The 16,465-nt window shown below is 40.8% G+C and overlaps 1 protein-coding gene across 1 annotated transcript in view; it reads left to right on the top strand.

The window, feature by feature from the left end:
* The window catches only part of GUCA1C (guanylate cyclase activator 1C), a 741,913-nt gene that overhangs the window by 285,769 nt on the left and 439,679 nt on the right, over positions 1-16,465 (top strand). Inside the window, exon 2 of the mRNA XM_086933363.1 lies at positions 5,509-5,658. Within this exon, the coding sequence (XP_086789489.1) occupies positions 5,509-5,658 (150 nt within the window). The remainder of the gene's footprint in view (positions 1-5,508; positions 5,659-16,465) is intronic.

Below are 16,465 nucleotides of genomic sequence, written 5' to 3'. Positions count from 1 at the left end.
TGGTGGTATTCTGTTTGTCACAACCACAGACTTGACACGACATTTGTATATCCTTTATCTCTCAAACATAAAAGATTACTTTTGTGGTCTCCGATTACACAATTTCTTGATACTAATGCTAAACAATCTCATGTTCCATTACCAAGTGCTCAAGAGGTTGCTCAACCCCATTGATTTTTTCTGACCATTATGCTATATATTTGTCTCATTCTAATTTTACTCTAGTAATGCACTATTTGAGTTCTCGCTCTTTTTATATTCTCTTTTTTTAATTTTTTTTCCAGCCATAATTATTTCTTTTCTTGTAAGAATATTTGCCTATATGCTATTATTGATACATTTCATATTGGATTGCGATGTTTTGTTACACGATGTTATATCTTGTTATATTTACAATAAACGTATTTTTTGAAACTTAAAAAAAAGAAGATTGCTGCTTGAAAGGAATCCAATGCATGTTGGAGAGACTGATGGAACAGAATCTTTAAATGTTGGGCCAGCACTCCTGGTCACAAGGGAGGAGATAATGGAACCACAGAAAGTACTTTGAAAGTATGGCCTAGACACACGGGAAACCTTGTTCCTGAGGCCAAAGGTACAACTTTCGAACAAATCAAAAGGGGCATGTCTGATTTAGGTCAGTTCTGGACTTGATTAATCAAACCTAGCCCATTATGAAGGAATCAATGTCTTCGGCCCGGGAAGTTTACTCAAGGCTAGTCCTGAAGGAATCATGAAGAGCCGGGGAAAGGACGGGAATGCACTGTATTGTAATAAATGCAGCACATTCCTGCCATTTCCCTGTAATGCAGCGCATCAAAGTGATTTGCTGTGCGTTGCATTACAGTTTCATAAATATACCCCTCAGTGCTAGACCGTCAAGTAGTGAGAACTAAATCTGAGCTCTAATCTTTTTATTAACTCTTAGCCTGAGGGGAGGGACCACCTGAGATCTGAGGGGGAATCGGGGGTGATATCAGATAGAGATACAGTACTGCATGAGAGCCTCACTTTTTTGTATTTGGTTGTATTAGTGTGTAATATTACATTTTAGTGTGCAATTCAATTTTATTTGAATATGATTTTGGAACTCCGTGGAGATCCACATATTACAATAATACAAATTAAACATAATAAAATAACACCACATGTTATCAACCTATTTAACAGTGATATGCCATTCGTCTAATACAATTCTAAGAAACATTTAAAAAAGTTAAAAATTCTGTTACAGAAAATTTCATTCGGGGGACAGATGATTGCATTAATCAAAGATTTAGCATTTAAAATACCAAATTGGATACATACAGGCTTTACCCACTGCCGACGCTGCGTCATTAGAGCTGGGCAAACTATCAAGACATGTAGGGAGTCTTGGACTGAGCTGTTACAAAAGTTACATATATTGGTAGTGCCGTACCATTTAGCTAGCAGCTTATTCAATGGAAGTATATCATGCCTAAGGAGTAGCCAGAAGCGGCGCAAGCCATGGGGCATATTCCAAGTGACGTAGGGTTGTAATTGTTTTACCATACAAGAATCAACAGCTTGGTTTGTCCCCCTTTTTTGTAAGGTCAGGGTACGATCCCTTTCATAGCTCAACTTCCAGGTGGCATGCTTTAATGTGAGCTTTAGTTGTTGAGTAGAAAGGGCTAGGAGGGAAACTTCCTCCAGATTCAAGAGTTTGAGGGCCTTCCTATAATTCCTTATAAGCGAAGAGTACTCTTTTAATGGGCCCATCAACTCTTTTTTAATTAGGGATCTTAATGATGCCGGCTTTCCCTTGATCAGACATATTACCCAGCGAATGACTCCTGCCAGAGCCTGTGCCCAGCTGCTTCTTAGCCCGAGTTCCAGACGAAGAGCTGCAGTGCTACAGCTATTATTAGCTGATATTAAGCTTCTCAAGAGGGATCCCTCAACTGTATCTAAGAAGCCCCATTCAGCTAATTCAATAAACTCTATACCATAAAGCAAAGTTGGGGGGATTTTTGCCCGGAATGCCTCCAATAGGTAATCAAAGTGCCTTTTACCAGTCGACTTATATAGTGCTCTTAAGCCATTTCCCTGTGTTTTTGCCTTGTGGGTGCTATTTTCAATATGTGATTTATTGCTTAGATTGCTGTTCACAACCTTGCCCAAGAATACGTAGGATACTACTCTTTCTAATTTCTTTCCTCCCAATTCCCAGCTGATGTTTTCTAATCTTAGTTTTTTCCTCCCCTCCATACACATTACCTTACTTTTAGAGATGTTTATTTTCAGGTAATGCTCTTCGGAAAATGCATGTAATAATTGGAGACGATTGTTAAGTCCCTTTGGGGTGAGGTCTAAGATCAATATGTCATCCGCATACATTAGGCAAGAGATGTATGAGTCTCCTAAGCGAGGGGCAATACCGTCACCTGCAGATAATATACGGGGAAGGTCACTTACATATAGGGAAAATAACAGGGGGGCAAGGAGGCAACCCTGTTTGAGGCCATTTGCGGATGGTATGAGCTGGGATAGGCCTTTTCCCCCCCCCAATAATACTCTACACCATGTGTTGTCGTGTAGGTCTTGAACCAATCCTAAAAGACCATGCAGTCCTTAGACTTACATATTTTTAGCTCTGTTAGTTCCCCAGGTTTATTTATACGCCCTGTGGCTGCATGCAACAGGGAGAATGGGGGTTTCTGGGAGGGTTTGGAAGAAACCTTATTTTGACCTGAATGACCCAAAACCGGAATGACGTCTATCCCTCTGCTCTGTAAATCTTCTGAACGTTGTAGAATAAGGTTGGCTACTAACTTAGAGTAGAACCTCACCCTAGTTGTCATCCCCACTTCTGATTGTAATATTTGTACTCTATCTAAGTCAGCCGATTGTATCAATTTCAAGTTGGCCGATTCTTGAAAGTATTTGAGTAAGAGGGATCTGTTCAAAATACATTCGGTATCGAACAGGGGACAGAATTCCACCCATAGAGTATCTATACCTTTTTCTTTAGACTCAGCTGGTGTAATTCCTTTTGCTACTATTCCCGAGAAAGATGGCGCCAAGGGATTGAGTGTTGCGCCCGCTTTGCTCGAGGGTTTATGATCTTGACCCAAAAATGTGGGAGTGTTGGACCCTATTATGTCCCTAGCAACGAAAGCTTGTTGGGAGGTTATATTTGGGTCTACTTTTAATAAGAGGGGGGGAGCGGGACTCAGGGATATTGCGGGCATGATCACAGATAGGGGTGCGAAATTTCCCATGTTATTCTTGGGTTCAGTATTATTCTCCTTTTCAGCTACCGCCTGAATGTAGGGAACCCCATTATTTGAGGATGAATTAAGGTGTTTTCTAAAGAGGATTTTCCTCCGCCTATTTTTTTCTATCCGTCTCAGCAATTTTCTTTTGTTTTTTCCCTTCTTCTTTAAATCCCGTAACTTCCCTTTGTTGCCGTTTTCTTCTGAAGCCTCCCCCACTTCTATATCTCCCTCACCCAATTGCTTCTTAAAGATTGTAAAAAGGTCGGTCCCTAGTTTTGGGGGGGGATTTTCAGAGGGATGTACTTCTATAACGTTGACACTTAGATTTCCTTCTTCAATTACTTCAATCACAGTTTTATTGCTTTTGGACTGCTGATCTTTTATATCTTCCCCATTTAGTGCTGGAGGAGAAGAGGACTGCACTTGGACTATATCCTTCTCTTTCTGAGTGGCCAATAGGACCTTTAGAATCTTGGTCACTGTGTCCAAGACACAATCGGATCCCCCCACAAATTTTTCCAAAAGTTGTAGGATGGATGACAATAAATATTCTAATGAAAGTAGGGAGTCAGAGATAGGATTGTCTTTTCCCTGACATTGTGTGCATTAAAGTACTTACTTTTAATGGTAACTACTGTTTTAGACATTCATTTATTGTGCTGTTGTGTGATGGTTGAGCTCTGAGCTCAAGCACTGCCACACTACCTCCCTGAGAAACCTGTAACTGCTCTCCATTAAAACGGAAGCACTACAGCGGGTTTGTTACCTTCCCAGAGTCTATACCTGGGGACGATGCACTGAAATAGTTATGATGAATATTCAATACCATAGGAGGCACTATTTTAGTGAAGAAGGTTGTCTACTTCGACTCAAAAAAATTCACATAGGATTCTCTGTGCTTTATTTAGTTGTAATTATACTACTAGCATACATCATTAAAATGTCTGTCCATCTTTATGCATTTTAATCATATGTGAACTCTGGCTCCACTTTAAAAAGACACAGTTTTGACATCAAGAACTCAGTTTTGGGGCTTAAAATGATATTTAGGGACTTGACTGAACCAGGGGACAAAATAAACAAAAAACATACCCTAATCTTCTCTAACGGAACATTCTTGTGAGACTAGAGATCCCTAGGATGAAGCAAGGCACACTTTGAGGGTGAGGAGTTTATGTTCCTGTGAAGATTTCCTCACCACTCGCCTGGACGTGTAGAAAATGTAACAGGGTTACATAGCCATAAGCAATTTCCTTTTAAGCAACTTTGGGCCAGATGTGCAAGCCAAATTGCGATCGCAAATGCTGAAATTTGCAGAATTTCAGCGTTTGCGATCGCAATCTAGCTTTGTGCTATGTAGGTAAGTTTAAACCTACTCGTAAAATAGGGAATCGCAAAAATTGCGATTCCATATTTTGAGCAAGCATTTAGAGAATTGCAATTTGTGATTCTCTAAATGCTATGGAAGAAGGCATCACAAATTGCGATATTGCCTTAAGGAATCGCAAATTATCACCAACTTCAAGTTGGTGGTAATTGCGATTTCCTTTTAAAAAAGCACTTTTTTGCTATTTTTAAAGTGGCAGGTGGCACACATGCACAATTCAGGGCATGTGTGTGTGTAAAATGGAACTTTGAAAAATGCACTTTAGTGCACTTTTCAAAGTTTTTGCAAACTACCATCAAGTACAAATTGATGGTAATTTGCTACCCATATTAGCAAAATCGTTAATTTTTTTACTTTAATGCATTGCATTTAAGGAATCTCAATTTGCGGTTTCTTAAATGCAATCACAATTTAAGTAATCACAATTTAGAGATTACTTAAATTGAGATTTTGCATTTGGGATGATGCATCCCAAATGCAAAAATACTGGTCGCAAAGGGGCAGATTTTGAGAATCTGCCCGTTTGCGACCAGTTTTACTTTTGATGCATGTGCCTGATGGTGCTTATTTTTCATATCGCACATTGAGCGCCACTGCCCCTCTTTCTGCTATGATATATCATGATTTCAGATAGATATATTTCCCATTTCATGTAGCCACTCAAGTCATGCATACAATACTTGTTTGCAGTCTCTGCACATTGTGTGACATACATAACATGACAATTATTCTAATTACATTATGATTACATGAACGCATTGTTATCTTTTATTTTGGTTCAACATTGTTCGAATATGCCCGCATCAATGTACAAAGATAACATAAAACAAGTAAACCCTAATATAGCAATATCTAAATTGTTTCTGCTATTTTTCATTGTAGGATGGATTTATTGACTTTTTGGAATTTATCGCAGCCATAAATTTGTTTCTCCGTGGAAAAATAGACCAGAAACTAAAGTGGTATTTTAAGCTGTATGATGCAGATGGGAATGGAACAATTGACAAACAAGAGCTTCTGAGTATAATTACAGTAAGTAGAACAACGTTATTCACAGTTAAAGAGAACCATGTATTTATTGTAGTCTGTTTCAGGAGTAATTTACTTTCGAGTAGCTATACGAATGTTAAAACAAACAGAACAGAAATGGACAGTAACTGGCACACAACGAATTCAACAAATGTGAATGTGAATGTTCATTTTGTAAGAATAGTTCACGGCTTTCATGTATGTGAGCATGTGGGCAATTTTAGAGCGTGAACCCACTTGTGGGAAACAAGCACTGTATATAGAGGTCAAAAGTATGATAAAAAGAATGCCAGCAAAGAGAGTGCTGCAGTAGGTAATAATTAATGAGGGACGTTCATGTTTTAAGAGGTAGTGTTGTATGAAGAGGTTGTTTTTCAGCTCTTTTTTGAATTGGAGATTGGTTGATGCATTTCTGATTGTTACAGGGATATTTTTCCGACCCTGGTGGTGAAGATGGTGAAAGGCTGCTTCCTTGTTTTCCTTTTTTCTTTTTCTCTACAGTTTGGCTGTCTGCTGTCTTTGCTTTGGGTGTGAGATGATCCACAGGAGATGTTATTAGCTAGATCGGAAGTGGTCTCCTTCTTTTCTGTAGGGATATCTGCATGCCTAGTTAGATCCTGAAATCGAGTTTGACAGATGGGTTTCTCTGTCACGAATGTGACGAACATTCAGTCTGCCTTATTATAAGTCCATTATATCCTCTGTTACTTCAAAGAAAGTACTCACCAAAGTCTAAACTAGGTCCTTAATTGTCACTACAAACTGATGCAGTTAATTTTGACAGTAGAAGATAAAAGTACTTTGCTGCTGAAGTAACAACAAGGATCCTTGGTAACTAATTACAGCTATTATTGCTTGTGTGTCCTTCATTTTAAATAGTGGCTTTAAACATATGGTGGACTTCACCTAAATAAGTATATTACCAGCATGAAGCACGTGTTGGTGTGACATGGTGTAGTATGATAGGTGCAGTATGATAGGGATGGTATTATTGTCAGTTCAGAGGCATAGACAGACTATAGTATATGGTTGATAAGGGTGTGATAAAAAAGTTGAGGAGGTGACCTTGGTATTGGTTAAACCCTTTCCCTGGTTGTATCATGATGCCTCAAGTGATGATGCTGAGAAGGGTGTCTTATTGTTGGGCCTCTGTTGTTAGGGAGGTTAAAGTCTCCAAGGATTGTAGTATAGGGTGTTTAATAGGAGAGGTCAAGAGGAGGTCAGAAATTACATTTATTAAGTTATTGATCTGACATTGGGAGGTGAAGAAGAAGTGAAACATTCCTGGATTGCAGAATGGGAAGTGACATGTAAGATGTATATGGATTTAAGTTTGCTTGTTTCCAGTAAGAATTTGTGTTTGACCGCAAGGCCTTTCCTGTTTTGAGTTAAATTGTCTGCATACCTAGTCAGTGCAAATGTATACAGGTAATGCAGTCAGTAAAAAATTAATATAATCCATTGCTGAGTTGGAAGCAGGTTTCCAAATTTTTTTCAGATGCTAGATAAAGAGGGGTATAAAAAACAGCAATTTGTTTACCACAGTTTAGGCATTTGTCTTAGTGGTAGACCATTTTCCCTAATTTTTGTGCTTTTAACCTACAAATGCTATACATTCCTGAAAAGTAGACACAATTCTAAATAGAGCAAAGGGGCATTTTTTAGACCCCACAAGGTTTTACTAAAGTAAATGACTGTTGAATTAAAGAATATGAAAAATGATGATGAAAAATTATTTCTAGGTTCTCCAAGAAGCCAAAGTACCCAGAACCAACAACTGAGCTGCATACTACAATGGTTTTAATTGTGTACTTTGTGAAGAGCAATTCATATGATAAAATAAAAATGTGAAAATGCGTATGAAGGAAGCGTGTGCTTTTCTGAAATGTATGCCAGATGCTGAGACTAGGAGCATTGGCTATTTGTGCATTTCTGATTTTGTGGGTACCCATACTAGCATGTGAATAAGATGGCATTTTGCAAAAAGCCTTCTTTCTCACACACTGGCTTATATTGGAATGGCACAAATGCAAAGACATCCAGTTGACACTAACAAATGTTCTACTATTCTGTGTTCTCACATACCTGTTGATACACCTGGTACCCCACTTGTACGTGCAACATATTACACGCCAAAACACAACCTGGAGGCATCTTATTTTACCCAGCAGAATACATACTGCTTTTACCATGTGGGTATCTGTTTTTAGCCCAGAGCTCAGCCACCACCAAGGAAAGCCTAACATGCTCAGACATTTCTGAAAATTAGACTCCGGGGGGCTGTCCAAGGTGGTGTCACTTCTGTGATTCTAGTGAGGCGTTTGTAACCAGAAGGCCTTGCAAACCTCAGGCAGTGCCTAAAAACACCCATTTTCTTCACATTACTGTGAGGAAAGTTCTGGAATCTGCAGGAATCCAAATATTTTCCACCACCCAACATTCTTCCACATCTCGTGATAAAAATGGAGCCTTACCTGTGTGAGTGGGCCTTTTGACCATGTTAGGAAAAGGTAAAAAAGTCACATGGACACATCAAATTCTTCCACCCAAAAACCTATCCTAGCCTGCAATGTTGGAGGATGTGGAATTTGTGCCCTAGCTCAGCTGCCGCCCAGGGAACCTATCAAACCAGAACTTTTCTGAGAACGTGTCAACCATGGGAGTCAGTGGTGGCATGACTTTAATGGATCTCACCTGATTTTGTTTCACCCAGAAGCATTTGCAAACATAAAAAAATTGGCAAAAAATTACATATTTTCCTAATTTTTGTGGTATGGAAAGTTCTGAAATCTCAAAGGAAGCAAAGAATTTCACACACAAAGTGTTCCCCAAAATCTCCCAATACCAATGGTGACTCACTTGTATGTAGAGGCCTAGCTGTGCAACGGGAAAACATCCCAAAACATTACATTTGTACTTTACATTCTCCATTGAAAACCAACACTTTTTTGCTACCTGGCTAGCTGAGGTTTGTGGGCCCTTGCTCAGCCGGTACCTAGGGATTCCCCAAATCTGCACATTTCTGAAATCTAGAAACACAGGAAAGTGCAGGGTGGCGTGACCGACATAGCTTCCACTGGGTTATTTTACCCAGGACAACTTGCAAACCTCAAACCTTGGCTTAAAGCACGTATTTTCCTAACATTTCTGTGATGGAAAGCTTCGGAATATGTCAGTAGCCAACAATTTCCTACCACTCAGTGTTCCCCCCCCAGTCTCCGGATAAAAATGGTACATCACTTGTGTGGGTGTGCTTAGCACCCGCTACAGGAATGGGCTCAAAGCTCAACATGGACATTTCAAATTTTTCCTCTGAAAAGCAAACTTATGTGGCAATTTGGTTAGCTGATGACTTTGGGCCCTAGCTCACCCAAAATCTAGAGAAACCTACCAAATCTGCACAGATGATGGTGAGACTTGCATGGCTTTCATCAGGTTCTTTTACCCAGAAACCCTTGCAAATTTTAAACTATGAATGTTCCGCAAAGTCAAAGTCAAACAATTTCACCCTAATAAAATTATTTAAAACACATTGTCAACGTTGATATAGATACACCATGTCAATCGATTAATTTTACATAGCAGCACATGAAATCAATAAAGCATCCAATGAGTTTTTCAGAAAATATACAACCTATTCTGTTTCATAATTCAATGATTCCAAATCTGAGAGTTCCTTCCTTCGCTTGCTGGCCAATTGGGTGAAGACAATAACCACTTTGCATGTTGAGACACGTTCCAAATTACACATAAAATAAAAGGCGGTTTTATAGGAATACAGTCTATTGGAGATAAAAAGTGGACAAAAACCCCGAAACCGGTCCTAGGATGCTTGTTTTGCAGTCCAGGGAGGACTTTGCCTGGCATGGCAGTTTGAGCTGGACTGTTTCCTTTAGGTGCAGGGTCATGACTGATTTGAATATGGCTTGGTTCAAACTGGAATGGCATGGGGAGCAAAAAAACGATGGATTTAGCCCAAGATCTCTCTACTGGGGTGTATGTATGAGATTGTTCTGCATTCTCACCATACATGTTCTTTTTGCATTTGTCACCCTGAGGTGGATAAGTATGCCCAGATGTGGGTCCCATGCTCTCCATACCTCTGGTGTCAAGCTATTCCGGTTGATGAGGGGAGAAACCCCTAAACCTGTCCTAGGATACTTGTTTCCAGTCCAGGGAGGACCTTGCCTGGCCGTTGGGGCTGGACTGTTCCCATTGGGTGTAGGTTCATGTCTCAATGGCTATGGCTGGGTTCAAACTGGAATGGCATGGGGAGCAAAAAAACGATGGATTTAGGCCAAGATCTCTCTACTGGGGTGAATGTATGAGATTGTTCTGCATTCTCTCCATAAATGCTCTTTTGCCGTTTTTCACCCCGAGATGGATGAGTATGCCCAGATGTGGGTCCCGTGCTCTCCATACCTCTAGTGTCAAGCTATTCCAGTTGATGAGGGGAGAAACCCCAAAACCGGTCCTAGGATACTTGTTTCCAGTCCAGGAAGGCCCTGGCCTGGCAGTTGGGGCTGGACTGTTCAGATTGGGTGCAGGTTCAAGTCTCAATGGCTATGGCTGAGTTCAAACTGGAATGGCATGGGGAGCAAAAAAAGATGGATTAAGGCCCAGATCTCTGTACCGGGGTGAATTTATGACATTGGTCTGAATTCTGTCATTCAATTGTTCTTTTTGCGCTTGTCACCCCGAGTGGGACGGGCATGCAGAGACGTGGATCCCGTGCTCTCCATGCCACTGGTGTCCAGCTATTCTGGCTGATGAGGTGTGAAACCCCGAAACCGGTCCTAGGATGCTTGTTTCCAGTCCCGGGAGGAACTGACCTTGTCTGGCAGTTTGGGTTGGACTGTTTCCATTGGGTGCAGTGTCAATACGGATGTGCATATGGCTGGGTTTAAACTGGAATCGCATGAGGAGCAAAAAAACAATGCATTTAGGCTCAGATCCCTGTACTGGGGCGACTGTATGACATTGTTCTGCATTCTGTCCATCAATTGTTCTTTTTGCATCAATGGTGTTGGTGAGCATAGCTCTTGTGACAGAACAGGGCTGGACAAGCAACTTTGATACATCAGCTTTTTCCACTGAAAACCAGCCTCTTTTTTGCATTTTGTGTAGCTGTGGATTTTGGGCTCTAGCTCAGCTGGCACCCAAGGAAACTTACCAAACCTGCAAGCTAGACACCTGGAAGAGCCTAGGGTGGCATGACTTGCATGGATCTCACCAGTTTGTCTTACCCAGAATACCTTGCAAACCTCAAACTTTGGCTAAAAATACAAATTGTTCTCACTTTTGATGGAATATCTGAATCTGTGGAGAGCCATACATTTGCTACCAATCTATATGAGGTGCCAGTAATTTCCTAACACCCGGCGTTCCTCCCAGATTCCAGATAAAAACAATGGTACATCACTTGTGGGTGGGCCTATCCCCTGCAACCAGAAATATCATGGACACATAAACATTTTCCACTCAAAACCTGCACCTTTTTTTAGTTTGGGTTTGCTAATGATTTTGGAACCAAACTCTGCTAGCACTTAGGAAACCTACAAAACAGCACATTTCTAAAATCAAGACACTCAAGAGAGTTCAGTAGGTTTTTATTTCTGTGGCTCTCGCTAGTTTATTTTACCAAGAAGCCCTTGCAAACCTCAAATGTTGAATAATAGCACACATGTTTCTCATGTTTGTGTGTTGGAATGTGCTGGAATCTGTGGGGAGCCACACGTTTCCTACCATCCAGCATCACTCCAAGTATTCCTAATAAAAATGGTGCCTCACTTGTGTAGGTAGGCCTAGCTTCTGTGACAGGAAAGGGCCCTACACGCAGCATGGACACATCAATTTTTTGTACTAAAAACCAAACTTTGTTTTCACTTTGTGAATGTGTGAATTTAGTTTTTTTCCTCAGCGGGCACCTAGTGAAATGTACCAAGCATGCAAAAATAGACACCAAGGAGAATCAAGAATTTCATGACTTATCTGCATAAGAAATTGAGTTGATTAAACCAAATGGGGGAGCGCAGCTCACAGAGTCCAGTAGGCCAGAGTAGATGCCAAAAGTCACTTCTTTATTGGAAAACAATTCACTTTAAAAACATTCCATTCAAGTTGTCAGCCAACGCGTTTTGCTCCCACTCGGGGAGCTTCCTCAGGGTGAAAAAATTATTATGGAATGGCGAAATCCTAGTCACATCGTATTTATAGTTAATATACCAGCGCTCATTGTTCCGCAGTATGCTCGACGCTGTGTCCAAACAGCTTGTAAATTTCACATAGTTTCCTGATAAGAGATAAAGGACATCCACTTCAATCCGTAATCGAGTAAAAGAAGTAAATCCATTGGTAGTCGGATCAGCAATCCATGAGGCGCTTCTTTCAGGTTCCCGCCGCCACAGAATAGACAACCTCAAAACTATAAGGCATACGTTGGTGCGGCTGTAATCGGCCAATATCTGTAATCGTAATTCAAAAGCTCTGAAGTAGGAGATCAAAGAAGTCCGTAATAGCAATAATGATTGGCAAGAAAACAAACAAAGAAAACCAGTATCTATAGCTGGTTCATCTGGTGACTCCCACACGGCAACTGACAATTACTGAAGCCAGTGTATTGCATCGCGGTCAGTAACTTGCGTAATTGGTAACTACAATATTCCTTAAAGTCCGTGAAACTGCACCATGCCAAGTTTTTGGGACTCAGCATGCTGCAGGTTCACGGAGTGGTCAATGATGTAGTGCGAAAAGACAGCTGCCAGAGCTTTGATCTGAAATTGCAGTGTGAGTGGTGAGGTCTTGGTGTGAATGGGCATGTTCATGGTTGCAAAGAGTCCAAAAACTTCAATTGACAGCTCTCAATGCCACAACTAGGGTCAAGAAAATTTGGGACCCCTCTTGGGGGTCTGAAACTCACTGCAACTGGGCCCAGGGGCTTGCACAGTATGTTGGGGAGGCTTTAATGTCACTGAGGCTCAGAGCAGGAGGTCAGCAGACTAGCCCTTGTAGACACCCTGGTATCCTGGGTTCAAGAGTGAAGTTGCAGGGCTAGTTCTCACCCAGGCAAGAGGGCATCAGATCAGCACAGCAGGACAGCATTTCCTTCAGGGTATAGCAGTCCTCCTTCCTGGAAGTGTATCCGTCGGTCTTAAGTGTACTGAAGAGGTGGTATCTGAGGTCTAGTATTTGCACCCAGTTGTGCTTTTGAACTGGAGAGAAGCTTCTAGAGGTTTCACTTTTGAAGTCCAGGACATATAAAAATGAGGAGGTCTGTCCAGGGTCTATCCTAATGGTAACTTATATGCATAAAAAGGGAAGGTTTAGGCCTGGCAAAAGGTTTATTTTGCCATTTTCAACTGGCATTTAAAACTGCACACACAGGCTGCAATGGCAGACCTGAGACATGTTTAAAGGGTTACTTAAGTGGGTAGCTCAGTTGGTGCTGCAGCCCCACTAGTAGTGTTCCATTAACAGGCCCTGGGTGTATGTTTTCTAGGGACTTACAAGTAAATTAAGTAAAGTATGCCAATTGGAGATGAGCTAATATTACAATGTTTTATGGAGGGAGCACTTTCAATTTAGCACTGGCTAACAGTGGTAAAGTGTTCAGAGTCCTAGGGCCAGCAAAAGAGGCTCAGCAATAAAATGCAGGAGGAAGGCAAAAGGTTTGGAGGAAGACCACACTAAGACTGACATATCTAACAAAGCTATTTAAATCAGAGGTCCTTTCTAATCTCAAAAGTAAGCTAAAAACAAAAAATGTCCTCACATTCATGTGACATACTGGAATCTGTGGGGAGTCCCAAATGTCCTACCCCCCAGCATTCCGTTAAGCCTCACAATCAAATGACACCTCACATGTGTGGGTAGGCCTAGCCCATGTGACAGGAAAGGTCCCAAAACCCAACATGAACATATAATCTTTTTCCATTGAAAACCAATAATTTTTTTTTGCAATTTGGTTAGCTTTTGAGTTTGGGACCTAACTCAGCCGACACCCAGGGAAAGCTAACAAATAGGAATATTTTTAAAAGGTAGATACCCAGGAGATTCCACATTGATGTGTCTTGCATGGCTGTCACAATTTATACTTACGCAGAAACCCTTGCAAACCTCAAACTTTAGACAAAAATAAATGTTACTCTCATTTCTTGATGGAAAGTTTGGTAATGTGCGGGAGCTACCAATTGCCCATCACACTGTGTTTTCCCAAGTGCCCCAATAAAATGGTACATCACTTGTGTATTGGGGAATAGCTCCACGACAGAAGGGGCCCAAAATGCAACATGGACACATCAGCTTTTTTTACACTGAAAGCAAACCCTTTTTTTGCAATTTGGCTATCTGTAGATGTTGGGCCCTAGCTTCTGCTAGCACCTAGGGAAACGTACAAAAACTGCACATTTCTGAAACTAGGCACCTGAGAGTGTCCAGGCTGGCATGACTTGTGTTGATCTCACCAAGTTATTTTGCCCAGAATGCCTCACAAACCTCACACTTTGTCTAACAACACACATTTTCCTCACAATTCTGTGACATCCTGGAATCTTTAGGAAGCCACAAATTTCCCTCAACCCAGCATTTCCCAAGTCTCCATAAAAAATGGTACATCACTTTTTGTGGGTGGGCTTATGACCCGCAACAGGAAAGAGCACATAAATCACAATGAAAACATCAACTTTTTCAACTGAAAAATATTATTAAACTGTAATTCAGTTAGCTGTATATTTTGGCCCATAGATAAGCCCAAATCTAGGGAAAACTATCATATCTGCACATTTCTAAATACTAGACAGCGAGGAGAGTCCATGGGGAGACTTGTGTGGCTCTCACCATTCATTTTACCCAGAAGCCCTTGCAAACATCAAACATTTTCTAAAAGCACATATTTTCCTCACATTTCTGTGATATCAAGTTCTCGAATATGTGAGGTGCCATCAATTTCCTACAACCCAACATTCTCCAAGACTTTGGATAAAAAAGGCCTATTTACTTGTGTGGATAGGCTTAGCCTCTGCATCAGGAAAGAGCCCAAAATGCAACATAGACACCAATGTTCCTTCTAATTTCTTTCGTCTGTGTGCGGCAGTGTAAGGTCTATGTGCACTGCAACCAAGGCTATGTGCACCAGTAACCAGACGCGCGTGTGGGTGCAGCGCCAAATATCACTCCAAACCTTTGCTTAAAAAAGTGAAACGACAGTGCATTTACTCACATACAGATGCACGTGAATGGTGTTAAGGCAGGTTTGAAAACATCCTGCATATCAATTTGAAACCTTGGCAGCTATGTTGCTGCATTTCTTTTCTTAATAGAGCTGGACCACGGGATGATTGCGTGCATTTGTTCAAGTTTTCATGTTCATTTCAGCTCATGATGGGTGCTGCGATTAACAAAAACTTTAACAAATGCTCTCGTTGAACGGGAAAAATAAAGTTATAATAACGCTGTTATTATAATTTTACTTTTTGCAGGTTCAGGGCAGGGTTAGGATAGGGCCGCATCCGGCTTTTGACTAACGCATTTTAATGCTAGTGTCCGCATCACAGCATTAAAATGCATTTGTCACGTATTTTAGCTCCACTCTGACAATACTGCAATTGAGGCACATTGCCAATGAGGCAGCACCAGCACACTAAAATTGTCTAACATATATGAGCATGCAACTGCGCCATCAAATTTAAAACGCTATGCGTCAGAGATAGAATATTCATGAACAGTGCTGAGCAGGCAGGCCAGAATTTAACAGATCAATTAGCCATGCACCAATCAGCCTTCATGTGAGTCAACTCTGGGGGTACCAGCCATCACATGGGTGATCCATGGAGCGGATCTTGCCTGCTGTTTTCCCACAAACACACCACCCTTTTGGTGACCAGAAGCACACACATGCTGCAAAAATTGGACACACCAGTGGGTGGTAGCTACACCGGTGACATACTAATCCAGCAGTGACAACGTGATCAGTCCACCTTTGCAAAGGGCCGTCGACTTCGCAGAAACACTATTCACAATTTTTTAGTAACATTTAGTCCGTTTGAGATACAAACAATTTTCTAGTTACAATTGTCAAATTATGCAGCAGTTGATGCATTATGCTGTAATTATTTAAAGAACCAGAATTATATAGAAACATTTGCAAACTAGCATATTTTGCCATTCATGCTTGAACTGCTCTTGTTGAAAAACGGAGGACAAGTGCTGCTGACAGAAAACCCATGGCTCGGAGACAAATGATTTGTGCTTCCACTTTTAAGCTTAGGCAGTGGTGGCTGGTGCTTTTAAAAAGTCGTTAGGCAGAACACTTTGAGTTGAATTAAAAGTGCGAGAAAGCGCGAGAGAGCGTAGCAATTGAGCTTGAATCAACCGCGGAGACGGGGTTACTACGAGACTAATTAAAAATTTAGAAAAAATGGGTGCAACCGGTGCATTTTCATCATACATTTCAAGAAACCTTGCAGCAATTCATTGAAAATATGCAAATGACCTCACAAAGACTCACCACTCTCCCTATACTCATGCAAACACCTTGCTCCTCTTATCCTGTGTTCACAGATGCACACCGCTGGATGTATGACGTTAAAATGCATACTTTTACCACGCATACCATTACAACGCAATATTTACTACGCAGGACCCTTTACAACGCATACTTTTACAACGCATGACATTACATCGCAGATACTATTACAACGCATGCCATTACAACGTAAGTATAGGTAAGTATATTAATTTTAAATATTAATATACTATTTTTTTTTTAAATGTAATTCATAAATATTTAATTATTTTCATGTATTAAATAAAT

This window comes from Lissotriton vulgaris, chromosome 8 (genome assembly GCF_964263255.1).
Source record: "Lissotriton vulgaris chromosome 8, aLisVul1.2, whole genome shotgun sequence".
Classification (NCBI taxonomy): Eukaryota; Metazoa; Chordata; class Amphibia; order Caudata; family Salamandridae; genus Lissotriton; species Lissotriton vulgaris.
Note: the sequence above shows the minus strand (reverse complement) of the source record. Positions and strands in the feature narration are given on the sequence as shown.